The sequence below is a fragment of the Aythya marila genome, assembly GCF_965140915.1.
Source record: "Aythya marila genome assembly, chromosome: 30".
Lineage (NCBI taxonomy): Eukaryota > Metazoa > Chordata > Aves > Anseriformes > Anatidae > Aythya > Aythya marila.
In genome coordinates, this window is record NC_139071.1 from 789549 (window position 1) to 816114 (window position 26566).

Here is a 26566-nt window from a genome sequence, read left to right on the forward strand (position 1 = left end):
AGTGCCCCCCTCCCAGCCCTGCAGCCCCTAAATGAAGACCAGGAGGCCGGGCTCACCCTTGGAAAATGCTCTTTATTGGCATGTAGAAGTCCTTCCTCGGGCAGCAAGGCCACGATCCCCTCGGTGCTGGGGATGGAACTGGGGGGGGGGCGAGGGGGAGGAGCCTGGGGTTGGGGGGGGGCTCAGGGGGCCCCCGGTGGGCCCCCCCTCAGCGGGTGTTCGGGCCTGCTGGAGCTGGATCCTCCACACTGAAGGTAAGGGGAAGCTCGGGGAGGGGGGGCAGGGGGTGCCTCGGGCCGGGGCCGTCCTGGTCCCTGGGGCAGGTGCTGGGGGGCTGCGAGGGGCTGGGGGAGGAGGGGGAGGGGGGGGGCAAGTTCTGAGCAAGCCCCCCCATCCCCCCCCGCTGTGCGTGCGACTTGTGCAAATGTGCGACGTTGGGTCTGGCGGTGGCGCGGGCGCTGCCGGGGGCTCGGCTCCGCTCCCTGCGGACCCGGGGGGGGCCGTGCTGGGGGCCCCCCCTGCGGCGGCTGCAGGCGAGGGGCCGGCAGCAGCTCTGCTCCAGCTGCCGCCTCCTCTCTCTGCACCCTTCTCCTTCCCTTTTGTTCCTGAAGAGCCAGGGGATGGGGCAGGGGGGTTCCTGGCAGCCAGGCCCCCCCCCCGGCAAGCCCTGGCCCCTGGTGTTCCCCAGCAGCATCCAGCCGGGCTCCCCCCGCCGCCAGCACCAACCTTCCTCCTCCGCAGGGCCCGGGCAGAGCTGCCCCAGGAGCATTTCCACCCCTGCAGAGGGGTTGGGACCCTCTGGCCTTGCAGAGGAGTTATGAGGAACAAAAAAGAGTTTTCTTTTTTTTTCTTTTAAAAAAAAAAAAAAAAAAAAAAAAAAAAGAGCTCCCAAGAACTAAAACAAAACAAAACTTAAAACCAAAATCAGCTACACAACCAGGGGGAGGCTGGCCCTGGGCCGCAGCTCCCCTGGTGTTGAGATGGGACCGGGGGCTCACAGCAGCCCCCGCGCTCGCAGGAGCATCACCTCTTGCCCCCGAGGCTGGGAGGGAAGTCGAGGCAACGGCAGCAAAGATGCACTCAAATAAATATTTAAGAGGGTGGGCAGGGCGAGCGGCCCCGGGGCCCTGGCGCAGTCCGCAGCAGCCGGGCTGCCCTCACGTCTGCTGGTGGACCTCGTGGAACATGAGCTCGCGGGGGATGCGGGTCTCGGGACCGAAGTTCTTGGCCGCCCGGCGCTCGAAGGCTGCCACCATCTGCTTGACCACCTCGTCGAAGAAGACGGTGGCCAGCTGGGAGTGCAGCAGGGAGCGAAACTCGAAGGAGATCTGGCGAGCAGAGAGCAGGCAGCGTGAGCGCCCGGTGGGGGGGGGGCGCGGGGCCGGGACCCCACCGCAGCGGGGTCTTACCGAGAAATCCACGGTGCTGGTGCGGGGGTAGCCGGGGATGCCGGGGCTGAAGCGCCAGTTGGTCTCCAGGTGGTTGAAGAGGCGCCCGTCCGTGCAGACGGCCTGGGGAGGGGGGGAGCAGCCGGTCAGGGGGGCTGGGGGGTGGGCAGGGGGCCGGGCTGAGGAGGGGGGACACCGCGGCCACGCTCACCTTGACGAGGTGGGGGCGGACGAGGGTGACGATGGAGGTGTAGCGCTCCAGCACGGGCGGGAAGCCCACCTCCAGCTGCGCCTTGACGTGGCCGGACCGCTTGGAGACCACCACCGACTTCTTGCACCAGGGCACGAAGTTCTTGTAGTCCTCCACGTTGGACACCACGTCGTACATCTCCTGCATGGAGTACCTGCGGGCGGAGCGGGCGCTGCAGCGGGGTTGGGGGGGGCCGGGGTGCGTGCCCCAACGGTCAGGGGGGGCCCCGCAGCCACCTACCCGATGATGCGCCGCTCCGAGTACTCCTTGCGCTTGTTGGTGAAGGACCCGGCCAGGTTGAGGAAGGAGCGGCTGGGCTGGCGCCGCGGCTCCCCCTCGGTGCCGCTCACCGGCCGGCCGAGCCGGAGGCCGCACAGCACCGCGTGCCTGGGCAGGAGGTGGGAGTTAGGTGGGGACGCGGCACCGGGCAGCCGAGAGCCGTGCGGGGCAGCCCCTCCGGGGACGCCGGGCACCGTCCAGAGCTGCCCCTGCCCCTCCTGGAGTTCCAGGGTGTGTGAGGGGAGTCGGGGGCTCAGGGCCAACCCCATCCCTGCCACCCCGGGGCAGTGGGGAGAGGCCGGGGAAGTCCAAGTGCGGAGTCCGGGGCTGCTGCCAGAGCCGCTCTTGCGTAAGAGAAGGAAGGCAGGGGAAACCTGACCTCGGGGACACCTAATCCGGACCAGCGGAGCGGGGACAACTGCCCGTTACCCCCCGCTGCCCCTCCCGAGCCCTGCGCCACGGCACCGGAGGCGGTGAGGAGCCTGGCTCAGCCTGGAGCTTCTCCGTGTCCCCCCCTTGACCCCGCTGCATCCCTCGGGGCGCCGCAGCCGGTGCCCGGTGCGAAGGGAGGCCACGCTCCCGGCTTCCCAGGGTGATGCCAAGCCCTAACACCGGTGGGGTCCCGTGCCCGGCGTCTCGCTGCCGGTACAGCCGTGGGGTCCTCCCGCGGCGCTGCCCTGGGCTCCCAGCAGCCGGCCCCAGCCCCTCCGAGCACCGGGCGGGCACCGAGGCCCCGGGCACGGCGGAGCTGCGGGGTCAGCGCCGGCCGCAGCTGGAAGCGCTCCAGCGGCCGCGGGGCAGCGCAGGTATTTTTAGCCGTGGCCGCGAGCGGGGCGCGCCAGCTCTCCCCCAGGAGCGGCGGCCGAGGGAGGAAAGGTCCCGGCTGCTGCCCCCAGGAGCCGCGGGACATTCCTGCGCCAAGGAGAGTCACCCGGGGCTCCTGGCAGCCCCCGAGCTCCCAGAATAGCCGCCAGCCCGGGGCCGTGCCCGCTGCTCGCTCTGCCCGGTGCCGCGCGGGCCCGGGGCTCACCTGCACGGTTCCCCCACCGGGGTTGGGGCACGGGCACGGCCGGCGGCGGGGCCAGCGGTGCTGCACCCGGCCGGGCTCGCAGGAGCCGCCGGTTCCTCCGGGTGCCCGGTGCCGGTGCCGGTCCCGGCGGGCCGGGTGTGGAGGTCAGCGGGGCCGGTGCGGGGTGTCCTGAGGTCAGGGCACCGGGAGCGGCCACCGGGGCGGCCCCAGGCGCTGGCACCGGCCCGGGCCTGGCACCCGCCGCCGGGACGCGGCCCCGCGGGCGGCGCTGCCCCAAGGTCGGGCCCGGCGGGGGGCTCCTGGCCCCGCCCCGGCCCCGGGAGCACCGGGGGCGGCTCCCGGTGGGCTCGGCCGAGCGGCGCCCACGGCCCCCGGTGCCCTCCCCCGCCCGGAGTGGGGCCCTCCCCCGGTGCCGATCGCCCCGTGCCTGTGGGGCCCGGTCCCTCTCCCCGTCCCTCTCCCGGTCCCGGTTCCCCCCCGCTGCCCCCGCTCCCCCCCGGTGCCCTCCGGCCCCGCGGCTCCCGCTGCGCCCCCCCCCTCCTCCCCCCGGGCCCCTCCGCGCCGCGATCGTTCCCCGCCCGCCCCCGAGGTCACCGCCGGGGCTCCCTTGGCTCCGGTGCCCGGCGCTCACCTCCCGGGCGGGGTCGCCGCGGCCCGCAGCCGGTGCCGGGCCCCGAGCTGGAGGGCGCCGCGGAGCCGCCGGGCCGCCATGACCGGGGCCGGGGCCGGGACGCGGCTCCGCTGCCCTCGCACCGGCGCCGCCGCCGCCTCCGTGACCTCTCACCCCCGCCCGTGACGTCACCGCGTCGCCATAGAGCCCGCGCGCGTCACGGCCCGGCGGGGCGGGGCGGCGGCAACGCCTCCCGCGCGGGGCACGACGGGAGTTGTAGTCCTGGTCCCCGCGCGGGGGGTGCCGGGAGATGTAGTCCCGGCTGGGACCCTTCCTCTCCCCCCCGAGGCCTCCCCGTGGGGCCCGGGGGCAGCGGGGGTCGGGGGCTGCGGGCACCGGGCGCCTCCCCGGCCGCCGATCGGCCCCGCCGCTGCCCGGGCTCGTTTTTCACGATGGGAAATGTCAGCAGCTGCTGCCCGCGGCCATTTCACCTTGCTCGGGGAGCACCTGGCCGCAGCGGGGTCAGCACGCACAAAAATAGCCCGGCCACCGTCAGCAGCCCCCGCGCCGCCTCCTCCTCCTCCTCCTCCTCCTCCGAGCTCGGCTCCCCAGGCCCGCGCCGAGCTGCCTGGGCTGTCATGAGACCGGGTCCCCGTGGCCGGCCACCTGATTCCGTCCTGGGGTTATTTGCAGCGCCCCGAGGTGCCCCCGCTGCCTGCTGCTGGCACAGGCACAGCGACAGCAGCGCCCTACACCTGCAGAACCGCAGGGTCCGGCTCAGTGAGCAGCACCCACGTTCACGTCCCTTAAAGCTGTGTTTGCGGTGGGTGCAGGCCACCGGCACGGCTCCGTGCTGCTCCCGGGAGCAGGAGCTGTTCTCCTCCTGGGAGCAGGAGCTGTGCTGCCTCTGCCTGCTCCCAGGAGCTGTTCTCCTCCTGGCTGCTTCAGGGAGAGGCCCCAGGCACTCCCAGCAGAGCACCAGGGCAGGCAGGATGGAGCCCGGCCAGCACCGCAGAGCTGTGTCCCCGTGCGATGGCACAGAGCGGCCGGCTGTGCTGCACCAGGTGTGGTGCGAAAGGGGGATGTTGGACACAATCCTCGCTTTAGGGTTGATCCTTAGGCAGGTCACCAAGCCCGCAGTGGGATGCGCTTTGCTTTGTCCCGGTGTTTGCAGGCACGGGGCACAAAGAGCAGCAGTGAAAATGGCAGCAGGTGAGTGGTACCACAGCGCTGCAGGGACAGGGATGGGGACAGCAGGCCCTGTGCGTGGCTGCTCTCCAGACACCGTGTTTTGGGAGCAAGGGCTGCACCTCAGGGTGCTCACCTGCTGCTGCAGGCAATGAGATCTCAGCGGGGTTTTAGCACTTTGTGATGGAAGAAGCAGAGCTGCCTTTGTAATGGACCGCGGTCAGTTCAGAGCATGGGGCACAGCTCAGTGATTAATGCAGCAGCAGAAAGGGTTTGCAGAGCACCTGTTGACACAATCAGCCCCTAATTACCAATTAGGGGCCTTGCAGGCAGTGATCAAGTGTATTTGGGGGCTGCTGCCAAGGAGAGGCTGCTCCAGGTGGTTTTACCCTGGGAACTGGAGACAGAGAGAGCACAGCTCCTACCAGCAACCTGCGAGCCTTCAACCCCTTGCAGCTCATTCCAAAGGCTTTGCAAGAGCACGCTGCTTGCCTGCCGCCTGCGCATCCAGCCCTCTTGATGTGGAAGCCCCAGACCAGATCTTGACCCCAGGGAAGCAGCAGTGTCTGCAGGGCAAGTCACCATGGGAAGCCACCGTCCCGTGTGCAGGAGCCACCAGCGCCTGGCTCCCCGTAGCAAAACCCCCCCGAGCCACCGAATTGGAGGCAGGAGGGGACCGGGGGTGTCTGCGGGCTGGCTCGGGGCCACCGGGCCTGGGAAGACGACGCCAAGACAAACCCCCCCGGCTTCCCCCGTCCTCCCTGCACCCGGCAGTGGCAGCCCCGGGTCCCCTCCGTGCTGCTCACCCCCAACCCCGGGGGGGCACCGGGCTGAGCCCGTTTGTTCCGGAGGGACCCCCCCCAGCCCCTTGAGGACGCACCGGGGCGGGACACGACCCCCGGGCCGGCCTCGCCGCGGTGGGGGTCTCCGGTCCCCGTCGCCCCTCGGCTTCCCGCGGGGCCCCGTCCCGCCGCCCCCCGGCCCCGCTGTCGGTGCTGGCGGCCGGCGGCGGCGCTGCGGCCCGGTGGCGGCCGCTCCCTGTGCTGTGGGCGGGCTCAGGCGCTCCCCGCCCCGCCAGCCGCCCGAGCGGAGCCGCCGCGGCCGGAGCCCGATGCCGGGAGCTGGGCGCTGAGGGCGGCCCCGAGATGGGGATTCTCAGCATCACGGACCAGGTACCGCCGCCGCCGCCGCCCCCCGCCCGCCCTGCCCCGCGCCGCGCCCGGCAGCGCCGCTACGCGAGCCCGGGGATGCGCGGCCTAGCGCGCGCCGCACCGGGCCCGGCCGCCGCCCCAGGCCGCGGCTCCCGGTTCCCGGGGCTCGGCCCCACCGCGGAGCCCCCCACACCGGGCCCGCTCCCACCCTGCGGGGCCCGGCCCGGCTCGGTTCGGGGCCCCGCCGCGTTCCTCCCGCACCGCCGGGCCCCGCGCTCGGCAGCCCGCCCTGCGGCGCGGGGCCCCGGGAAGGAGCGGGCCGCCTGGGCTCCTGCAGCCGGGACCCGGCTCCGAGGGGCTCGGCCCGGGGTCTCGGGGCACGGAGCCGGTACCGGGGGCGCCCCCCGGGGCGCTCGGCGCCCGCACGTGGCCCTCGCCCGCGGCCCGGCCCCGGGCCCCGAACCCCCCGCAGCCGGGGCTCGGCCCCGCTTCCCCGGGCCCGGCCGCCGGAGCCCGCCGCTCCCGCACGGTTTTGCCTCCAAGCGGCTCCGTTCGGGCTCCGGGGGTCCCCGGTGCCTGCCCCTCGCCCCGGTGACGGCGTTGATCCGGCGGCGCTGAGCCCGCGCCTGGCGGGTGCAGGGGGAACGGGGCCGGGGCCCTGAGCGCGATTTGAACGGAGCTTTATTTTATTTTATTTTATGTTATTTTTTGTCATTTACCCAAACATTGGGCTCGCTGAACGGGGGGTGGGTGTGTCAGAGCCAGCGCTGCTGCAAACCGCGCGCCGCTGAAGTGCTCAGGGCATAATTACCATCTGCGAATCTTTCCTCCTTTTTTTAAAACAAAATCTCTCTATATTATCATTATTTTTAATGTCTAACGAGTGATGCTGAGTCTGCTGCATTCCAGGGGAATGACGCACGCGTTGCCTCTGACCCGGGATGTGTTCCCCGTGTTTAAGCGCTGTCGCTGTGCTGGTGCTGCGGGCGGGCGGCGCGGGGCTGGCCGGGGCGAGCGGTGGCGGCGGCGTTTCCCCGGCGGGCTGCGACCTGCAGGGCTCCTCGGTTTGGTGCTGGGGCTGCAGACGAGGGGCCAGCAGCGGCCACCGGCTGCGTGTCGCGGTGTGAGGGGCTGCGGGGAGGCGTCTGGGTGGTGATGGTGGGTGCTGCGTGGGTCTGGAGCGGCCACAGCCTCTGCCCCGGAGAGTTTGGGGCATCACGATGTTGTTCTTAGGGCTGGGGAATGAGAACCAGGTGCTGGCTTCTCAGGTGATGCTCGGGGCGCAGGCAGCAGCCCTCGTGCCCGGGGATGTGGCAGGAGGTGCTGGCTGCTCGGGACGCCGGTTCTGCAGCCCACGGCGCAGCTTGAGAGGAGTTTGGCTGGAGCTTTGCCTGCCCTTTTTGCCAGGGCCTGCCAGGTGACTTCTCGGAGATGTGAGCAGCAGCGAACAGGATGAGCTCCAGGCTTGGCTCTGCCAGGCTCTTTGTGGCATCGGAGCCAGCGTAGCGTTGCAGGTGTTTCTTAAAAGATAGGAGAGAGGCAATAAATACGAGGCCTTCTGCAGGAGAGTGTGAGGCATCACGTAGCTGCGTCTCGGGAAGCCTGAGTGCGGTCTGCAAAGACCTGGCTGGCAGCAGGAGGCTTCAGCCTGCTTGGAGGAAAGGTGCCGAGGCTGTGAGCGGGACTGGGGTCCCAGTGCCCAGGCGCTGCTGTGTGGTGGGTTCTGCAGCACAGGCACTGAGCTGTGCCATGGGCACGCTGCTGGAGGCTGTGGTTGGGACACTGGCTCTGTGATCGGTGCCGCTCCTTAGGCTCTGGTAGTGGGGAGGCTTTCCTAGCAATCCCTTGGCCTGTTTCCCCAACCAACAGCCATCCATGTCATGAAAACTACCTGTACTGGCTTGAAAACTGGTCCCTGGTGCTGGCTGAGCTGCTAAGGACTTAACCCCGCTCCTCACGTAGCCCGTGGTATATTTTCAGTGACCTCTGTGGTGCAGGAGCAAGCCAAGGGGTCGTGGGCCCATGCGTGCAGGCTTCCCGGTGCTGGTGATGCCGGTGCCGTCCTCGCTGTGCCGGCTCTGGCTGCAGCCTCCCTCCCCTCCACGTTCCCCATCGACGTTAAATCCCCTTCAGTTTGTCCGAGTCATTTTAGAAGCAGCGACTTCTCGTTTGCTTAAAATGCAAGGCAGGAGGCGAGCTGTGCCCGTCGGAGCTGCGTCCTGCCACAGCCACCCGAGGGGTGCTGGATGCGGCCGCTGGGCCTGTCCCGGGCAGCAGCAGGCGGAGGAGCTCGTTGGTGCAGCAGAGCCCGGCCAGCTCCAGGCCTGGCCGCATCCTCCGCGTGCTGCCACCTTCACCACCTGCTTCTCTTTCTCTTTGCAGCCTCCTCTGGTCCAAGCCATCTTCAACCGCGATGTAGAGGAGGTGCGGTCGCTGCTGAATCAGAAGGAGAATATCAACGTCCTGGTGAGTGCTGCCCGGCCGTGCTGTCTGTGCTTCTCGGCCCTCCTGCACCCCGCTGCCCCTCCCCGTCCTTCCCCCAGCGATTCGGTTCTTCAGCCAGAGGGGAGGGTGCAGGCTGCACGAGGGAGGCTTGCACCCCATCGGGGTGGGCTCTTTTTGCAAGGATGGTCAGAGCTGGGGCTTTGAAGCCAAGACTTCACATTTTGCTGCTTGCTCAGCTGCCGTTTGCTTTGCAGCTTTGTCCCCTTGCCTTGATCTTGCCATCTGTAAAATGGGTTGTGTGGAAGAACGGCGCTCCCGTACTTCCCCAGGAGCTTCCTAAAGCCTTCTGCAGCGCAGAGCATCGCTGGGAAGCGGTGTGGGGCGTGTGGGAGGGCTCCGTGGAGGCTCAGCCCTGTCACACTGCGAGTTTACCTTTCTCTCCTTTGGGACAGCAACCCCAAATTGTTTGGTGTGGATGGAGGAGGTCTGTCTCATGATAAGGTCGCCCAGAGGGGAAAGGAGGATTTGAGCTGGTCAGCGAAGCGGACCGAGCCTCAGGGGTGTGGGGAGGCGTTGTTTGTCTGGAGCCTGGTGGCTGGGGGTGGTTTCCACGCTCGTTCCCGTGGGCACAGCGCGTCCTGGGGGGGCCGGTGGCAGAACCCCGTGCCCGGTGCTGCCCCTCAGCATGCACCCTGCTGATTCCCCACGTGGTGGCCACCGGGACGAGTCCCACCAGGTCCTGGCCAGCGGCCGGGCTGGTACCAACCCGCGTCAGCCCCAGGCTGGTGACGATGAGCGTGGTTTATCGGAACAAGGCCAGGCTGTGGAGCAGGGAGGACGTTCCCATCTGCCTCGTTAGCCTGCGTTCCCTCGACCTGCTTTGCAGGCTTCCCGCTAACAAACAGCAGCAGATGCAGATGAGGAGCGCGGCCGCAAGGTGGGTTCGCCGGCCCCGGCCGCGCCAGGCCCCCGTGTCTCGGTGACACGGTGGCACAGTTGGACCGCTGCCGGTCAGCAGGCGCCACGCGCTCAGCCCAAACACCGCCGAGCCGTGAGCTCCGCATGGCAGCCATCTGTGCCGGCTCACCGGGTCCGTCCCGGTTCAGCGCCTCGCTCCTGGCCGGGCTGCCTGGGTCGGTGCTCCCCGATCCGCGTGGCTCTGCCGGTGAGGTCCAGGGCCGGTGCTGCGCCGGCCGGTGTCACGAGGAGGTAAGGGCAGCTCTGCGCTGCTGCCACCGCGCCAGGCTGGCGATCAGATCCCTTCTGAGCTCAACACGAGATAGCGTGAGGGTTTTTTTTCCGTGACTGCTCGGGTTAGGGACCGGGCAGCTCTCCATCCTCTCCTGGGAGGAGAGAGTGTGGGGATTGTTTTGCTGGGCTCTCTGCAGCTGCTGGAGGAATAAAACCGCGATTGTTAACGCGTAATTTCCTTCTTGTGTGCAGGTTTAGAGATGTTGTTGCTTGTTCGCTGACCTGCCAGCTGGGTTTCACTTTCACATCCTCCTGCCTGGCTGTGCCAGCACGACTTGCTGCAAAAAAAAAAAAAATGAAACCAGCACCATGTCCCAAACAGTTCGTAACTCGATGTCAAACGATTATTTTTTTTTTTCTCCCAGCTCAAAATCTGGGACTCCAAATGGGTTGAGCTCTTCCAGCTTTCTACTTGTTTGCTTCCCGGCTTTAGGACGTGGCATGTTCCCCGAGGAAAGCCTGAACCGAATGCCTCGAGGCAGAGGTTACCCAGGGCCCAGCCCTGAGTAAACAGAAGTGAAAGGTGTTTTTTGTTCAGCTAATCCAATCTAGGATCTGAGAGGGGCTTTGGCACCTTCCTGCCCTTCAGCAGGAGCTGAAGGAGCTGTCTGTAACTCTAAGTGTTTTTTTGTTGTTGGCCCGAGGATAAAAGTGCCAGGACGGTCTGCACGCTGTCGGAGCGCAGCCGGGCTTTTACCTCGGGTCGTGAGCAAGGACCCGTGGAGTCCTGCAGGGCAGCAGGTCCGGAGGAGGCTGCCAATTTTAAGCCGTTTTCCCCGTTTTCCATGCCCCACGGTGTCTGCGTGTGCTCCCAGCGTTTGCTGGGGCAGGCTGGAGCAGGGGAGGGACTGCGCCGTGAAAGCTCCCGGGCCCTCGGAGCTGATCGCAGCTTTTGTTCCTTGCATCCCTGCTCAGGACCAAGAAAGACGAACGCCGCTGCATGCTGCTGCCTACCTAGGAGATGTTGCAATCCTCGAGCTCCTCATACTGTCAGGTAAGGGCCAGGACTCGGGGCACTCGTCTCGAGTGCTGGGGCACTTTTGGGGCATCTTTCTGATCCCCTCCACGTCTCGGGGTGCAGAGCCATCGTTTTTGGTTGCCATCCAAGCAGCCGTGTGCTCCTCGTTAAGTCAATGGGGCTGCAGCCAGGGGAAGATTAGGAAATGTTGTTATAATCCGAGGAGGTTTGTTCAGACAGAGAAGCATCGTGGAGCTGAAATAGCAGAGGTGGGAACCCAGCCAGGAGGGAGATGTGTGCGAGGTGGCCAATGTCAGGAGGTGCTGGAGGAGGCTGCAGCAGGGACGGGCACCCCAGAGGTGCCTGGAGCAGCAGGGTGCTCAGGGGAGACCGGGGTTTCACTGCTCACGATGAGGGGCCAGCTCAAAACCCAGGGGCTGGGCTGAGTTTTTGCCTGTGTGAAGCTGCCCCTTGTTTCCCTCCAGCCTCGTGCTTGGGCACAGCCAGGAGCCTCCTCGTCTGCTGCCCTGCAGCGCCTCTGGGCACCGCGGCCCTCCCTGGCACAATCCTGTCTGCCCCTGACCAGGAGAGACCTGGGGAAATGCTCTGCTGAGGTCTCCTTAAAGAGGACCGGGGATGTGGAGCTCCTCCTGCGGAGCACAGGATGCCGTTCTGTGCCCTGTGCTGATTTTTGCATGCGTCTGCGTTGAGTTCTCACCAGCAGGGGAAAGCAGGGGCTTCTGGGGTCACTGGACCTAAGTGCTGGGCACAAATCTGGAGCGGGGGTGGCAGTGATCTGTCAGCTTTCCTTTCTAATACAGAGCCCGCAGTGCCCACAGCTCCCAGCCTGAAATACTCTGGTTTGGGTTGTTGTTTTTGTGTGTCTCAAGTGTCTTTTATTAAAGCAACGAGCAGAACTGCGTGCTGGGTCTCTGCCGGGGTTATTTGGCTCGGTGGGGAAGCGGCAGCCTGGGAGATGCAGTCTCTTTCCTCTGCCTTGCATCCTGTGCAGCGCACTGGCGCAGTCTCCAAGGGGCACAGCTTGTTCCCCGTGCACTCCATGGGGCTGGTGCTCACCCAAAGCCCAGCACGGGGCCCTTTGTGCAGCAGAACCGGTGCTGGTGCCCGGCAGGAGTCTCAGGTGGCCGCAGACCTGCTGTGGAGCAGGGGCAGTTGGTCACCTCTGTTCCCTGACCCTCTCCTTTTGTTCCTCCTCAGGTGCTAACGTTAACGCAAAGGACACTGTCTGGCTCACCCCATTACACCGCGCTGCGGCTTCTCGTAACGAGGTAGGTTCCCTCTGCTGTGCCTCTGGCTTCATCGGCTCCTTGCGTGGAGGCGCTGGGCGCTGACAGGAGGAGGGGGCCGTGCTTCTCCCCTTTCCATCTTGCCTGGTTTCAGCTGGGCTGGGTGTTCTCGTTGAAGCGGAGAGATGAACTCGTAATTCAGAGGCTGAAAATGAGAACTGGAGAGGATCCTCTTGGTTCCCTTCCCTCCATCCTTCAGGAGCTACGTGTGGATTTTCCGCACAGCATCCTCCTCCCTGCCTTGTCCCCTTTCCCAAGGGCTTTGTCTAATCCAGCTTTACTTTTCTTTGAGGGGCTCTCGCCCCGTCTCTTGGGAGCTGATTCCAACAGATCTCATTTGAAAGATTTCCCGACATTTAGCTTCTGTGGGCTTAACTTCATCCCACTTAACTTTGTCCTGTTTTGAGCTACTTGGGAGCGAGCAACTCTGCGGTCACGTCGGAGCCAGGCAATCAGAAGCCCTGAATCTTACGAGCAGGGCAAGTCACCACACATCGGCTGCTTTCATGAATTCTCTTAATTGGCAGCAGACACGAGATGAAATACGTTCGCGTAAAGCTCTGCTGAGGGCGTTTGCTGTGGGCTCTGAACGTGTGTGGACAGTTCCTGCGGGTCGCTGGAGCACGGGAGCTCAGCAAGCTGGGACTGCTTGGCCGTCAGGCTGGAGCTCCAGCACGCTCCTTGCTCCTCAGCCCCAGCTCAGAGGCGCTGCAGCCGCCTCTCGCTCTGTTCTTCCCCTGGGTGCTTGGTGGGGGTTCGGACCCAGGGGAGGCTTTTTCAGGAGTGTGCTTCAGGGCTTCTCCTCCTCGCAGCCTGCTCCCTGGCAGTGCGTGCTGCCTGGCAGCTTGGGCGTGCTGCTCCCAGCAGGCAGGGGAGCAGTGTGCCCTTGGGGAAGAGCCGAGCTGGGAGCCTGGGTTGCTGGAAGTGGGCAGCCTGCGACCCCTCGGGAGGGAAATGGGGTTACAGCAAGCAGCCTCTACCAGCAAAAGGGGGAAATAATTACAAAATACAGGTCAATGGGTTATGTTGTTGTCCCCCTGGGTGCGTTACATCTCCGGACTCATGGATGAGCACTCATTTATGGCTAAATCAGACTTCTTTTTCCTGTGCCACTGCCCCTGTGCAGCCACGTTTCGCTGCTGTGCTGGGGTGGGACGAGTCTGGCTCATTCGAGTCCCTCGCGCTGATCTCCAGCCTGGAGGGAGCACTGGGAGCAGCCAGATGGGGCTGCAGCAGCCTGCGTGAGGGCTGGAGGGTTCACACAGGTGTTTGAGCCGGGCTATTTTCCCTTCTCCCTGCTCATTCCTGGAGTCTTTTCGCTGTCTTTTCCTCTCCCCCTTTCTCTGTGATAACATGCTGAACCACAGCCGTACACGGGCTCCCCAGTGTCATTGGGGACACAAAAGCAAAACCAGTCCTTCCCTTCAGGGAGAAGCCTTGTGAGCGTGCAGAGCAGTTTCAGTGCCGGCTCTCGGGGCTGTTGTGGACCCGGGCAGCTCGGCGTGGGCTGGAAGCAGGAGATGGGCCGAGCTGCAGCTCCCCCTCACCTTGCCGGGGGCTCCTGCAGGTCCTAGGGGGCCGGGTGAGAGCTGTGCTTTCCTCTCGTCCTGCCAGAAAGCACTTCACCTCCTCCTGAAGCACTCGGCAGACGTCAATGCCCGCGACAAGTATTGGCAAACGCCTCTGCACGTCGCCGCTGCCAACCGGGCCACCAAGTGCGTGGAGGCCATCATCCCCCTGCTGAGCACTGTCAACGTCGCGGACCGCACGGGCCGCACGGCGCTGCACCACGCCGTGCACAGCGGCCACCTCGAGGTCGGTGACGTGGGCTCGGGCGCCGTGGCCCCGCGTGGGTCCCCTCCTGGGTCCGGCCTTCGCCGTGGCCAGCGGGGGGAGCAGCGGCCTTGCCCCCCTCACTGCTTTTTCTCATCCAGATGGTGAACCTGCTGTTAAACAAAGGGGCCAGCCTGAGTACTTGCGACAAGAAGGATCGCCAGCCCATCCACTGGGCAGCTTTTCTGGGTAGGTTTTCCCTGCGGGCATCGCTCCGGTTTCTTCTCCCTTGTTGTCTGTGGCCTCGCCTCCGAGGCTGGCGGTGCTCCCCGCGCCGCTGTGCCCACACCCTGGGGACCCCGGCTCTCACCCCCATCCCTCAAACAGGGCATTTGGAAGTTCTGAAGCTGCTGGTGGCCCGGGGAGCCGACGTGATGTGTAAGGACAAGAAGGGCTACACCCTGCTGCACACGGCGGCAGCCAGCGGCCAGATCGAGGTCGTGCGTCACCTGCTGAGGCTGGGCGTGGAGGTGAGCCCCGTGTGTGGGGGCTTGGGGGGCTCAGGGCAGGCTGGCCCAGAGATGGGAGAGAGTGTTGGGGGTGTTGGGAGCACGGGCTGCTTCTTGGCTGCTTTTTTTTTCCCTCCTGAATCCCCAAATCCTCTGGGTTTGCTGCTTCCGCAGATCGACGAACCGAACTCCTTCGGTAACACTGCACTTCACATCGCCTGTTACATGGGCCAAGATGCCGTGGCCAACGAGCTGGTCAATTACGGCGCCAACGTCAATCAGCCTAACGAGAAGGGCTTCACCCCTCTGCACTTTGCTGCCGTCTCCACCAACGGGGCCCTGTGCCTGGAGCTCCTCGTGAACAACGGGGCCGACGTCAACTTTCAGGTCTGGTGCTGAGGGGCTGAGCCCTGGGCTGGGGTCGCGGGGCCCTGCTGCCCCAGGGCCGAGCTTGGGGTGGTGGCAGGAGCCCGATGCGACCTCAGCCTCGCTTCTGCTCTCTGCAGAGTAAGGAAGGGAAGAGCCCCTTGCACATGGCTGCCATCCACGGGCGGTTCACGCGTTCGCAGATCCTCATTCAGAATGGTGAGTGGCTTCTTCTTCAGCCTCGGGCTACCCCCTCCTTATCCTGTGCTGCTCAGCACCTTCCTCCACCTGGGTGTTTGCTCAGAGGGTCTCAGAGCTCTGTAATTATCTCTCAAATTCACTTCTGTGCTCTTGGGGCTGCTGCGGAGGGCCCTGTGCTTGGGGAGGGTGGTGGAGGTCACAGGAGCTCCCAAGGGCAGTGCAGTGCAAACCAGGGCACTGAAATTCCAGCCAGGTCAGAGCTGCTGGGGCCGAAGAACGTGCCTGCTCTGCGTCCAGCCTGAAAGACAATATTCCTGTGAGAGGGCTGCGGACTTGGCAGGCACCCCAAGGGTTCAGCTGGGGACCTGGGGGGGCTACCACATCCTCTCCTTGGGGACGGGGGGAGATCTAATGCCTGTGCCGGCGGGATACACGCGGGCTCCCAGCACAGACAGCAGTTTGCAGTTCTGCACAGTGCAGAATGGCCTCAAGTTACCAGCAATAATGTGTCCCTGAGATGGGACACAGCCATCGGAGCAGGGCTGCTCGTTCGTCCCTCCCTGCTGCAGCTCGAGTCCCCTTCGGAGCCGGGTCGCTGCCTGGGGCTGGAATTCAGAATCCACTCACCAGCGTTTGGCTTTCCCTTCCCAGGCAGTGAGATTGACTGTGCTGACAAATACGGCAATACCCCCCTCCACGTTGCTGCTAGATATGGCCACGAGCTGCTAATTAGTACTTTGATGACGAATGGTGCTGACACTGCAAGGTAAGGAAACAATTCCACCCTCTCCCCCCACCCCGGGCTGGAGGATGCGGAATCGATCCACGCTGACCCCGTCTCGTCCCCTGGCAGGCGTGGGATCCACGACATGTTCCCTCTGCACTTAGCTGTTCTCTTTGGATTTTCAGACTGTTGTCGTAAGCTACTTTCCTCAGGTGAGTGGCTCGGCTGCCCCCCTGCTGGGGGGGGCACTGGGGAGAGCCCCCGCAGCCCCCTGACCCCCTGCCCCTCCCGCAGGTCAGTTGTACAGTATCGTCTCCTCGCTGAGCAACGAGCACGTGCTGTCCGCAGGCTTCGATATCAACACACCTGACAACCTTGGGAGGACTTGCCTCCACGCTGCTGCTTCTGGAGGGTGAGCCGTGCCCAGGGCTTTGGTCCCATGTTGGGGCAGGAGCGTCGCTGCCTGCCCCCAGCCCAGACCCTGCTCTCTGTCCGTGCGCTGCAGCGCGTGGCACGAGCAGCCCAGTGCAGTGCTCGGCCAGGGTTGGCAGACCCCTGGGATGTGTGGATGTGGGAGGCAGCAGAGACACGGGTTCCTAGCCAGGAATGGAGAGGGAAACCGTTTGGCCCTGTTCTGCTGCTGCGACTTGTCCCAGCCACTCCCTTCTGTGGCTGTTTACCCTTCTTTAAGACGGGGCTAAAACACTTCCTCGGCTGGCTGTTTGTGAAGGGGTCACAAGCCGTCGCCTGAAAAGCAGCGGGGATTTAGCTGGCTGTGCAAACGCCTCGTGTTGTGTGCCAGGGAGTTTGATTTCACGCGGCGTGTTGCAAACGAGCGCTGCCGCAGCGGCACAGCAGAGGGGCAGCGTCCCGCCAGGGACCTCGCTCCTGTTCGGCTGCATGGAGCTGGTGACAGACCCGGCCCTCGCCGTGCAGCGCTCTCACCCGGCCTTAGCAGCAGGAACAAAGCAGTGACGCAGAAGCCAGAAATCCTAGATTTTTTTTATTTTTTTTTTTTTTGTAGCATAAAATCCAGTGCGTCAGCTGCGCTAATGCCACAGCAAATGTCTCTCTGTAATTGCCTGGTTGTCGGAGAGCTCCACGCAGTGCAGGGTAGCGCTGGCGAGGCAGGAAGCCTGGAAGGGTTATTTCACTAGAGAGCAGGGAAGAGCTTTGTACGAGCAGCATCCAGCCATGGCTGTGGTTGTTATGCTGCCTGGAGATGACAGACTGAATGGAGCTTCAGCACATCCAGGCTGCGTGCCCGAGAAGTGTAGCTTGTCTTGTCTGCAACTAGGAGGAGTCTGTGTTCTGCTGCGCTCCCTTCTCCTCTGTGTCTAACTCCCCTCCCTAACTCCTGCAGGAACGTTGAATGTCTTAATTTGCTGTTGAGCAGCGGTGCTGACTTGAGGAGGAGAGATAAATTTGGAAGGTAAGCATGCTGGGAGCCTTGCCAAGGTGATTCCTCCAGCCTCAGAAAGAGCTGGGTTTGGGCTGGGACCTTCCCAAGGCCTTTGCTGCACTTGGTGTTTGAAGCCTTACGGCAAGGTGCGGGGCTGAGCTGGGCGTTAGGGAGTGAGGATGCCAGCTCTGACTCTGGGCAGGCTGGTTGATTGGGCTTGTTAGCAGGAGGCACGACACCACCTCCAGGGAGCTTTTTGGATTCGGTCCCCTGCGTATGCTGCTTTCTGAACTCCCCTCATGCCCCAAGGGCTCTGGCTCTTCAGAAGGAGCAGCCGACCCAAAGCCTCGAGCCAGCACAGGGTGCAGCTCAGCAGCTGGGGGGGGCTGGTTCCCCAGCTCCTGCCGTGGTGCCTGTAGGGTTTCTCCCCCTGTGCCAAGCAATGCCCCTAAGCCCCATTCTGCTTTCCCCTTTGCAGGACTCCACTGCACTACGCAGCTGCCAACGGCAGCTACCAGTGTACGGTGACACTGGTCACTGCAGGAGCCAGTATTAACGAGGCTGACTGTAAAGGCTGTACCCCCTTACACTATGCTGCTGCTTCGGACACGTACAGGAGGTGAGTGCGTCTCGGCGCTGGGCTGGATGCGCTGGTGCGAGGCGGGAGGGGATGTTCTGCTGCCTTGTGAAGAGGAGGGTGAGTAGGAGGGGATGCTCAGCAAACTGATGCAGGCCCCTGACCTTCCAGAGCAGAGACTCATTCAGGAAACAGCCATGACACTGACGAGGAGCCGCTGAAGGAGTCCAGGCTGAAGGAGGCGTTCTTGTGAGTCGCTGCCAGCCCCGCCTGGCCGTGGTTTGTTGTTTACCCTGTCCCCGGGCCCTGCATGCGGCCGCTAGAAGTAACCTCGCTTCTGCCTGCTCTGAGCTGAGCAGTGACGTGTTGGAGGAAGCATTTGCTGATCTCTTGAGCAAACCTGGCCATCGCTCTGGTCCTACTGCCAGGTCCCCCGGGGGGTGTGCGTGTGCTCCATGCCTTGAAGGGATTCGTACAGCATCTGCTCGTGGATCAAAGGGGGGGAGGCCCTGCATAGCTCTCCCTCTCTGATCTCCCCATTTTCTTATTCTCCCGTTCTCTTGCTCGTTGCAGTTGTTTAGAGTTCTTGCTGGATAATGGTGCTGACCCATCCCTCCGGGACAAGCAGGGCTATACTGCTGTCCACTATGCAGCTGCGTACGGCAACAGGCAGAACCTTGAGCTGGTGAGTAAGTGAGAAAACCCTCTGGGCTGGCAGGAGATGGGGGAAGGTCCCTCAGAAGGGACTCGTCCAGCCCTGCAGTGTCACTGTGTGCGTTGCAGGCAGTGCAGTGGCAGTGTTTGCCCAGGCAGAAGGGAAATGGGTTTAATGAAAAACCTCAGGGACTCGTGGGGAGCCTTTGTGCTGGGAATAGCACAGAGGAAAGACCTGGGCCTGAGAGAAAGCAGCCTTGTTACCTGGCAAGGGGGACGTGTGGATGTCTTGCTTAAAACCCTGGCAACACAGCAAGGCTGGGATTTTAAAAGAAAACCTGGAGGCTTGTGCCAAGGAAGAGCTCTCGCAGTACAGAAAAAGCCTTGTAGCTCTGTTTACAGCCATGTGGGTATAGGAAATCATACGAGAAGGGGAGAGGCCTCTGGGTAGCAGGGACGTGGCTGTCTGTATAGGGCCCAAAGCCAGGCTAAGGCAGGTGCTGACCTGAAATTCCAATCGTTCTGGAGCAGGTGAGCTGCTCCTTAGTGCCTCTGCAGCCCGCTGGTGGACAGGGTGTGCGTGAAAGCCTCCAAGATTGTTTGCAGGGATCACCTGTGACCTCATGGTTTTGCCATTGCAGCTCCTGGAAATGTCTTTTAACTGCCTGGAGGATGTGGAAAGCACCATTCCAGTCAGCCCTTTGCACTTAGCTGTAAGTACAGCTGGCCCGGCCCCAGGGTAGCAGAGGGCACTTGGCTCTGGGCTGGGGTTCACGCAGTGTCCTGGAGAGGTGCCTGCTCCCTGGCAGCGCGGGCTGGGTCTGGGCATCTGTCAGAGCTGCACAGGGCAAAGGAGGAAAGGAGGCAGCAGCCTGGGACTGGCTTTCCCCTCAGGCCAGTGGGCAAAATCCCTTTGATTCATATTTTAAACTCCTTGTTCTTTCCAGGGCTTTCTGGTTGCTGCTGTATGGAGCCACCTCCCTCGTCTGTGTCTGGGCAAGGGCTTTGCATGGGGTGGGAGTGCAGGCGGGGGGCATGGGCTGCAGGGACCTGGAGATCAGGATCTCATCCCGGGGGCGCGGGGGCTCCTGGCTGCAGCCTCTCTGGGCACTGCTTTGACGTCGCCTGCTTTGTCCTCAGGCCTATAATGGTCACTGTGAAGCCCTAAAGACACTTGCCGAAACCCTCGTGAACCTCGACGTGCGGGACCACAAGGGGCGGACGGCGCTGTACCTCGCCACGGAGAGAGGCTCCACGGAGTGCGTGGAGGTGCTCACCAGCCACGGCGCATCCGCCCTGGTGAAGGAGAGGAAGAGGAAGTGGACCCCTCTCCACGCCGCAGGTAACGGAGGGCAGACGGGGCTGGGGGTGGTGAGGGAGCGTGGCCAGAGCCCGGGGGTGCCGGGGGTGCCCCTCACCTGGCTGCTGTGCAGGGATGAGGCTGAGGGCGATGCTTGGAGCCGGAGCAGCCAAGGGTCCAAGCGGCCCAGCAGTGGGTAGCAGGGAGGATGCTGGCGGCTCCTGCACGCACGTGTTTGCAGCTCAGCCGGTGCACGTGCTGATCAGTGCTGTAGCTTAGCAACCCCATAACGAGCTCGCTCAGCCACGTGTGCCTGGCTGCTGAGCACGAGCCCGTTCCTTTGGTTTGCGGCGGCGGCTGGAAAGAGGGAACCCAGCCGTGTGTGTGTGTGTGTGTGTGCGACTCCTCTCCTCGCCTGTCTTCCCCAGCTGCCAACGGGAACACCGATTCCCTGCACCTCCTGATAGACAGCGGGGAGCGGGCAGACATCACCGACGTCATGGACATCCACGGCCAGTGAGTGCGGCCGGGGTTTCTCCGGGGATGTGCTGTGGGGTGGCGGGGGCAGGAGAGGGCAGCGCTGGAGCCCAGCTGATTGCCCCAGCCCACTCTCCCTGCTGCTGCCTCTCCCCCCCGTGCAGAACCCCGCTGATGCTGGCGATCATGAACGGCCACGTTGACTGTGTCCACCTCCTGCTGGAGAAGGGCTCCACAGCCGACGCAGCGGACAAGAGGGGGAGGACCGCGCTGCATCGAGGGGTGAGTGCATCTCTGGGTGCCCGGAGTCCCACAGCTTCTGCTTGGGGGCCTCCTGCGTGGGGTCTGCTTGGAGGACAAGGAGGTGGTTTCTGTTTGCCGTGAGAGTCCTGAGTGAAAGTGCCCCTTTTCCCTTCCTGAAGTGCAGTGTTTGAGGAGGGAGCTGTGGAAGAAGGGGCTGGTTCTGTCGTTAACTGGTTGGAGGAGGAGGTCTGACCTCCTGCTCCTCTCTCCTGGCCACAGGCTGTGACGGGCTGTGAGGACTGCCTGGCTGCCCTGCTGGACCACGATGCCTTCGTTCTGTGTCGGGATTTCAAAGGCCGCACCCCGATCCACTTTGCTTCGGCATGCGGACACTTAGAAATCCTGAGGACCCTGCTGCAGGCAGCCCTCTCTACTGACCCTCTGGACTCTGTGGTGGACTATAGCGGTTACTCACCGATGCACTGGGCTTCGTACAGCGGTAAGGACCCAGGCTGGGCCCCTTCCCAGCTCTGCTCCGCTTTGGCTACCGATGGGGAGGAGGGAATTCTACCAAAAAGCTCTACTGGTGTTCTGGGACACACTGTAAAAGAAGGACGCAGTAAAACTGCCTTTGGGTGTGGTTGGGGCAGCGTGTGGGGGTTGTTCTCTCCGTGGTGGCTGTGCCCTGAGCAATCCGGTGACACTGCCAAGCTGGTAAGATGATGATGGCTCAGCCTTCGTGTCTGTTAACGACTGCCAGGAAGAGCCAGGGTGTCCCTCTGGTCCCTCTGTCCCCTGCTGCACTGGGGGCCGTCAGCCCAGCGCTGAGTTCAGCCTGGTGAATTCAGACAGCACAAACCAGGGAGGGGCGTGGGGAGTTCTGCTCCCTCTGCCAAGCTCCTTAAAGGAATGAAGTATGAAAACAGCCATTGCGGAATAGCTGCTGCTGCTTCCTCCAGGACCGACAGATTTATAGGATTACTGGGCCCTCGCCCTGGGGGGACTGATGCAGCAGCGTGAGGGGGTGTCGCAGCGCTTCAAGGGGAAGCCAGCAGTGTGGCCTCAGGAGAAGGTGTGGGGTTAGAAACCTCCCGAGGTGCAGCAGCTTTGCTGCCAGAGAGGAAACAGCACTGCTGCCTGTGCTGGAGCAAGGGAGGGCTTGGGCACTCTGGTCCCGAGCTCCCATGCTCCCTGGTGCAGGATTCGCTGCGTTGGCTGCGCTCTGCTCTGGCGTTCTGCTTGGGTGGGGGCAGTGCACAGTGGAGGGGAGCGGGGTGCTCTCAGCCCCCTGTTCAGTTACACCCCATGGTGTTAGGGCAGTTTCACCCCATGGTACCTGGGGCCTCCCTCTGGTCATGGGGAGAGCTGGAGAGGCCTTCGGTGCCTTCTTGTTCCATTGCAGGCTGGGCACTGATGTGTTTATGTCCCTTTCTTCTCACAGGGCATGAAGATTGTCTTGAATTGTTACTTGAACACAATCCATTTGCGTACCTAGAAGGAAATCCCTTTACTCCATTGCACTGTGCAGTGTAAGTGGCACCGGGGACCTGCCCTGGGTTCTTCTCACCCAGGTGACATGGGAGAGGGGTTATGAGGTCTGAGTGGGCAGGAGCCTGCAGAAGGAGGAGCTCCAAACCGTGCCCTGTGTACCAGGGGCCCTTCTCTGGGCAGCAGCAGCTCTGGGTTACACGATGTGCTTGTCCCAGCTCCCCCGTGGCAGGGAGGTGGTCGCTGCACTGCTGGAGGGCCCCCGGGAGCTGTAAAGCAGCCATCTCATTGTCTGCATGCAGCACGGCTGGGGCTGTCGAGTACCAGGCTCCCATGCCCTCAGGCTTTCAGCTGGAGGGAGCTGCCAGGGGCGGGAGGCTGACAGAGGGATGGGCGAGGCTGCTCCAACGCGGTGCTGTTTCCTTGACCAGCACCAAGAAGGATGAAGGGTGTTTTACCCAGACAGCTCCAGACTAGCTCCTGTTTGCACTAGTGTGCTGCAGGAGCTTGCTGCTTGCTCCCGCTGCAGACACGCTGATGCTGCTCAGCCCTGATCTAACTTTCCTTCTCGTCCCCGCTGCAGAATTAACAACCAGGACGGCACTGCTGAAATGCTGGTGGAAGCATTAGGTGCCAAGATTGTTAATAGCAGAGATGCCAAAGGAAGGTGAGCACGGACTCGTCCCTCTCCTTGGGGTTCCCACTGTGTGCGTGGCCAGCCAGGGGAGCAGCACCCCCGCTTCCTGACCTGCCTCGGGGTCTGCCTGGGGTGTGAGCCCCCGTGGGGTGGCTGCAGGAGGGAATGGCCACGTCCAGGGGAGGAAAGCAATCCCTGCTGTTCCTGCTCTTCCCGTGGCACAGGAGGACTCTGGTGTCTGTAGGCCTGGGTGGTGTTGCTGGGGTGGGTGCAGGGCCCTCTTCTTTACGCGCTCTCTTGTCTTCCCAGGACACCCCTTCACGCTGCTGCCTTTGCAGACAACATCCATGGTTTACAGCTGCTTCTGCGCCACCAAGCTGAGGTGGACACAACTGACAAGCTGGGGAGGACTCCCCTCATGATGGCTTCAGAGAACGGGCACACCGCAGCAGTCGGTACGTGGCCGGCAGGTGCTTCCCCGGGCACTTGGGGAAGCGTGCTTCTGCAGCACAGCACCGTGGTCTGTGTCCTGCTTCAGTACCTGGCACCTCTCTGGGGAGAGGGGAAGATTTACTGTGTGGGGAATGTGGTGTTTTGAGCTGTTCCTAGGGCTGCCAACCATCCTGATGGAGCAGCAGCTTTCCCTGGGGTGTGTTGTGAGCCCCCCGGGCCTCTTCTGTCACTGGGTCCTTTGGGAGCTGGGCACCTTCTCCATGGCAGCTGTCCCTCCTTGTTTCAGAGTTCCTGCTGTATCAAGCAAAAGCAAATATAACTGTGCTGGATGTCAACAAGAACACAGCTCTTCACCTGGCCTGCAGCAAGGTAAGGAGCCGTCCGCTTACAGCCGCGATTGCCGTCACCATCACCTGCAGCTTTGAAACCACGATGGGGGGAGCCTCCTGCCCTGCTGGCGTGGAGGCAAGGGTCCTGGGCTTGCTCTGACTGCCTGTCTCGGTCTGTACATATGCTCCTGATCCAGTTTTAAGCAGCTTAGTCTGTAGCACTGGTCTGTACTTTCTCTGTGGACCCTTCTCTGTGCTCGGTGTCATCCATGGGGGAAGCAGGAGGTTTGTGATCAGGGTGCCCAGTGTGAAAAAAGAGACGCTGCAAAGGAGGAGGTGGAGGGGACAGTAGCTCTCTTTTCAGGCCCTCAGAAGTGGTAAACTGTTCCAGAAGGACACGTTCAGGGAATGCTTCTGAATCCCAGGGGGTCGAATATTCTGCTCAGACAGCAGCCGAGTCCCATCTGCGACCCCTGCCTTCCTGATCGTGCGCTATAAACAGTTCTCTCTCCTTTCCAGGGTCATGAAAAGTGTGCCTTGTTGATCCTGGGGGAAACCCAAGACCTTGGCCTTATCAATGCAAGTAACAGTGCTCTGCAGATGTGAGTATTTGGACAGCTGGCACCAGTGAGGGAAAAACACAGGGCTGGCTGGTGGGGGTGAGGCATGGGCGAGAGGGGAAAGAGGAGAGGGGAGAGTGGAAGGAGGTGTGTTATGGCTTTGTGCATGTGGTGAGAGCTGAGGGCACTTGTGCCTGGAGTGCCTGCCCAGTGTGTGGTGCAGGGGGTGGCCCTGCTGCCGATCTGGCTGCTCATGTGGAGCCAGAGCCCGGCTGCTGCCCCTGCTCGGTGCCCTGACCGCTGCCTCCTCTCTCCCAGGCCGCTCCACATCGCAGCGCGGAACGGGCTGGCCGCCGTCGTCCAGGCCCTGCTCAGCAGAGGTGCCACCGTGCTGGCTGTGGATGAAGAAGGTGCGTGCCCCCCGTGGGTAGCCGGGTCTTGTGAGGTGTCTCGGGGCGCGGGGGCTGCCAGGCGAGGCGCTCGGCTGGCACGGGGAGGATTTCCCATCCCTTCTGCAGCCGAGCTCCACGTTCCCAGCCTGGGTGAGGAGGCTGGTGTGCCATCATCCCCGGGGAAAGTGTTTCCAGGTCCCACAGGGGTTTCAGATACATCTTTTACCCCCGTGCATTCTGGTTGCTGTCGGTCTCGCCCGTCAGGTGTGGGCAGGCACAAAACCAGCCCTGGCTGAGCCACTGATAAGCTATTGACTCACTTGCGAGTTGGCAGAAGCTGCTTTTTGCAGCCAGAAGCTTTTTCTCCCAGCAGAGTTTTTGCTCTGCTGGAATAGCTTTAAGTTGTGAGCAGTATCATTACGTCTGCCCTGCTGCCAGGGCTTCTGAGGCTTTTTTAATTCGTCTCCTGCTGATCCTGGCACGCTTCAAAGCGGCCGCTGAAATTGTGAGGATTGCCGGTGCCCAGAAGCAGCTCCTCAGAGCTAAAGGCAGACGGAAGCTGCAGCCCCTCCACGCAGGGGATAAAACCCACCCCAGTCAAAGCAATCCAATTCAGGGTCCAGACTTGTCTGGAAATCAGCACGGCCTAGAGCTGTTGAAGGCCCAAGCAGCGTGGGTCCATCCACATGCGGGGCAGGAGCAGGGCCGTGGGCTGGGGGTCCCGGGGGGGGCAGCCCTGGCTCACACCGGCACCGCCTTCACCGCTGGCTCTGTCCTAGGTCATACCCCAGCCTTGGCATGCGCTCCCAACAAGGACGTAGCCGACTGCCTGGCACTTATCCTCTCCACCATGAAGCCTTTCCCACCTAAAGACGCCATCAGCTCTTTCAGCTTCAACCTCCTCAAGAACTGCGGCATTGCAGCCAAAACCGCGGCCTGCGGGGCCCTGCCCAACGGCAGCACCTGCCCCTACAGCAAGGACCGGCACAATGCCATCGGCTTAGACGGCTGTTACTCGGAGTAGCTTAAACTATGGGTGACCTAATATCTTATTATATTTATTTAGAAATTCTATAAATATAGGGCACTTTAAAGGAGAACAAGACTGGGCAGGCCTTCTAGCGTGGCCGGGTAGACCAAGAGTTCAGCGCTTCTTCCTCTTCTTGCCGGGGTGCCGGTGCGGTGCCGAAGCTGCTAATTGGCGTGACGAGCAGTTGGCGGCGCTGCTCTGTGAGTCCCCCCCCCTCCAAACGCACGCTCCCATCTCTGCGTGGCCTCCGGGCTGCTGCTGGCTCCTTGGCCGGAGAGAACCAAAATGCGAAAAAAAATCAAATTAAAAAAAAAAAAAAAAAAAAAAAAGCAGCCGGTTGGGACCATCCGGTGGCCTGGGAAGGGGATTCGGCTCCCAGCTTTTGGGGTGGATCAAAATCTTCCCAGTCCCCTGCCCTCGAGGGTGGCGGTGTCCCCGCGCCGCTGCCAGCCGGGAGGGGGAAGCCTGAACTCTTGGTGGGGTCTGGGGGGGATTTGGGAACTGGACGGCCTCGCAGCCGCTGGGGTGGGCGCTGGCTCCTGGCCAAGTGCCACTGTAACTGCTCCTCTCTCTGAGTCACTTTTCTCACGCTCATCCTTCGATTCCAATACAAACACTTGAATCAAGATCTACTGTACCTGGGACACTAAAATATCCTTTTGGCAGCTGTCATTTTTATGCAAAAACGGGTGCTGCTGCCCAACCCCGCGGGCTGCTCGCCGCGGATGCGCTGCTGGAACCTCCCTCCCTCCACCAGGCACTTTAGGGATTCTGTTGTTTTTTTGTTCTTTTTTTTTTTTTTTTTTTTTCCTCAGCAAAATGTTGGATCCTAAGAAACGATTCTTTTTTGGATTTTTGTTCTCTGTGCTGGAGTTGGACTGACGATCCTTCGGGGTCCTTTCCAGCTCATGATGTTCTGTTCTATGATTCTGTTGCATGGCTGTTTCCATGCGAAAGTCAGTGTTGCTTTTTTTTTTTTTTTTTAAAAAAAAAAAGAGTTATTTATAAAGAAATGAGCATTTACCTTTAAAAATGAGCATTTACCTTTAAAAAAAAAACAACAAAAATCACTAAAAAAATCTGAAAGTTCTAGTTCCTTTAGTTCCTTTAAATAGGGAAAAAAAATGCACTTCGAAGTCCTTATTCACAACCCTAAGTAAGTCTGTGTTTATTTTTCTAATGCAGCATCCTGGCAGGTTTTACTAGCGTGCGTGTATGTGGGATCATTGTTTTTTGTTTTGGGTTTTCTTTTTTTAATTTTAGAAATCATATTTATAATGCAGGTTTGAAGCATTTGAGAATGTTGCACTGTTTTGGATTTTTTTTTTTTCAATTTATTTTATTTTTTTCCTTCCGAATTACTGTAACAGTACCATGTGCAAAACCAATGCTCTTTCTCCATACCACGAGTCCGTTCGAAGCCAAAGACCGGGGTGCAGAGATCGAGAACGGGCCGACAGGGCAAAAAGCCTCCTCCGGGCAGGAGGGGAGCAGGGAGGAGGCTCGGGGGGAGGCTCCAGCCTCCTCTCTCCGTCCGTCCGGTGCCTCTCGGTCGGTCGACCGCCCGGCCCGGGGACGCGCGAGCCTCGTGCGG

General features: G+C 62.3%; 2 protein-coding genes across 2 annotated transcripts; one reads left to right on the top strand and one right to left on the bottom strand.

Moving 5' to 3' along the window:
* Positions 1–856: 856 nt before the first annotated feature.
* COQ10A (coenzyme Q10A) lies at positions 857–3734 on the bottom strand. The gene is made up of 5 exons (XM_082781341.1): positions 3579–3734; positions 1879–2025; positions 1600–1792; positions 1410–1511; positions 857–1328 (listed from the first exon to the last, which is right to left on the bottom strand). Exons 1-5 carry the CDS (start codon positions 3656–3658, stop codon positions 1158–1160), a joined length of 693 nt encoding a protein of 230 aa, XP_082637467.1. The 5' UTR covers positions 3659–3734; the 3' UTR covers positions 857–1157.
* Positions 3735–5827: 2093 nt separating this feature from the next.
* ANKRD52 (ankyrin repeat domain 52) lies at positions 5828–25779 on the top strand. Its single transcript, XM_082781315.1, has 28 exons — positions 5828–5917; positions 8279–8362; positions 10508–10586; positions 11769–11839; positions 13472–13672; positions 13792–13879; positions 14018–14160; positions 14314–14526; positions 14646–14724; positions 15358–15472; positions 15560–15642; positions 15725–15842; positions 16794–16862; positions 17311–17451; positions 17581–17658; positions 17983–18094; positions 18705–18776; positions 19204–19405; positions 19792–19879; positions 20005–20122; positions 20363–20582; positions 21525–21612; positions 22155–22238; positions 22518–22663; positions 22948–23030; positions 23510–23592; positions 23869–23960; positions 24722–25779. The coding sequence occupies exons 1-28, from the start codon at positions 5891–5893 to the stop codon at positions 24964–24966; spliced, it is 3222 nt and encodes a 1073-aa protein (XP_082637441.1). The 5' UTR covers positions 5828–5890; the 3' UTR covers positions 24967–25779.
* Positions 25780–26566: the final 787 nt, after the last annotated feature.

What these genes read in the sequence shown, in the direction of transcription:
- COQ10A (XM_082781341.1), bottom strand. Translation starts at nt 3,658, where the DNA reads ATGGCGGCCCGGCGGCTCCGCGGCGCCCTCCAGCTCGGGGCCCGGCAC. An exon ending in GCGGCGACCCCGCCCGGGAG is followed by an intron (nt 2,026 to 3,578) that starts GTGAGCGCCGGG and finishes CCTCCTGCCCAG; the next exon opens with GCACGCGGTGCTGTGCGGCC. An exon ending in CCAGCACCGTGGATTTCTCG is followed by an intron (nt 1,329 to 1,409) that starts GTAAGACCCCGC and finishes TCTGCTCGCCAG; the next exon opens with ATCTCCTTCGAGTTTCGCTC.
- ANKRD52 (XM_082781315.1), top strand. Translation starts at nt 5,891, where the DNA reads ATGGGGATTCTCAGCATCACGGACCAG. An exon ending in CTGCGGCTTCTCGTAACGAG is followed by an intron (nt 11,840 to 13,471) that starts GTAGGTTCCCTC and finishes TCGTCCTGCCAG; the next exon opens with AAAGCACTTCACCTCCTCCT. An exon ending in GACCCCTCTCCACGCCGCAG is followed by an intron (nt 19,406 to 19,791) that starts GTAACGGAGGGC and finishes TGTCTTCCCCAG; the next exon opens with CTGCCAACGGGAACACCGAT.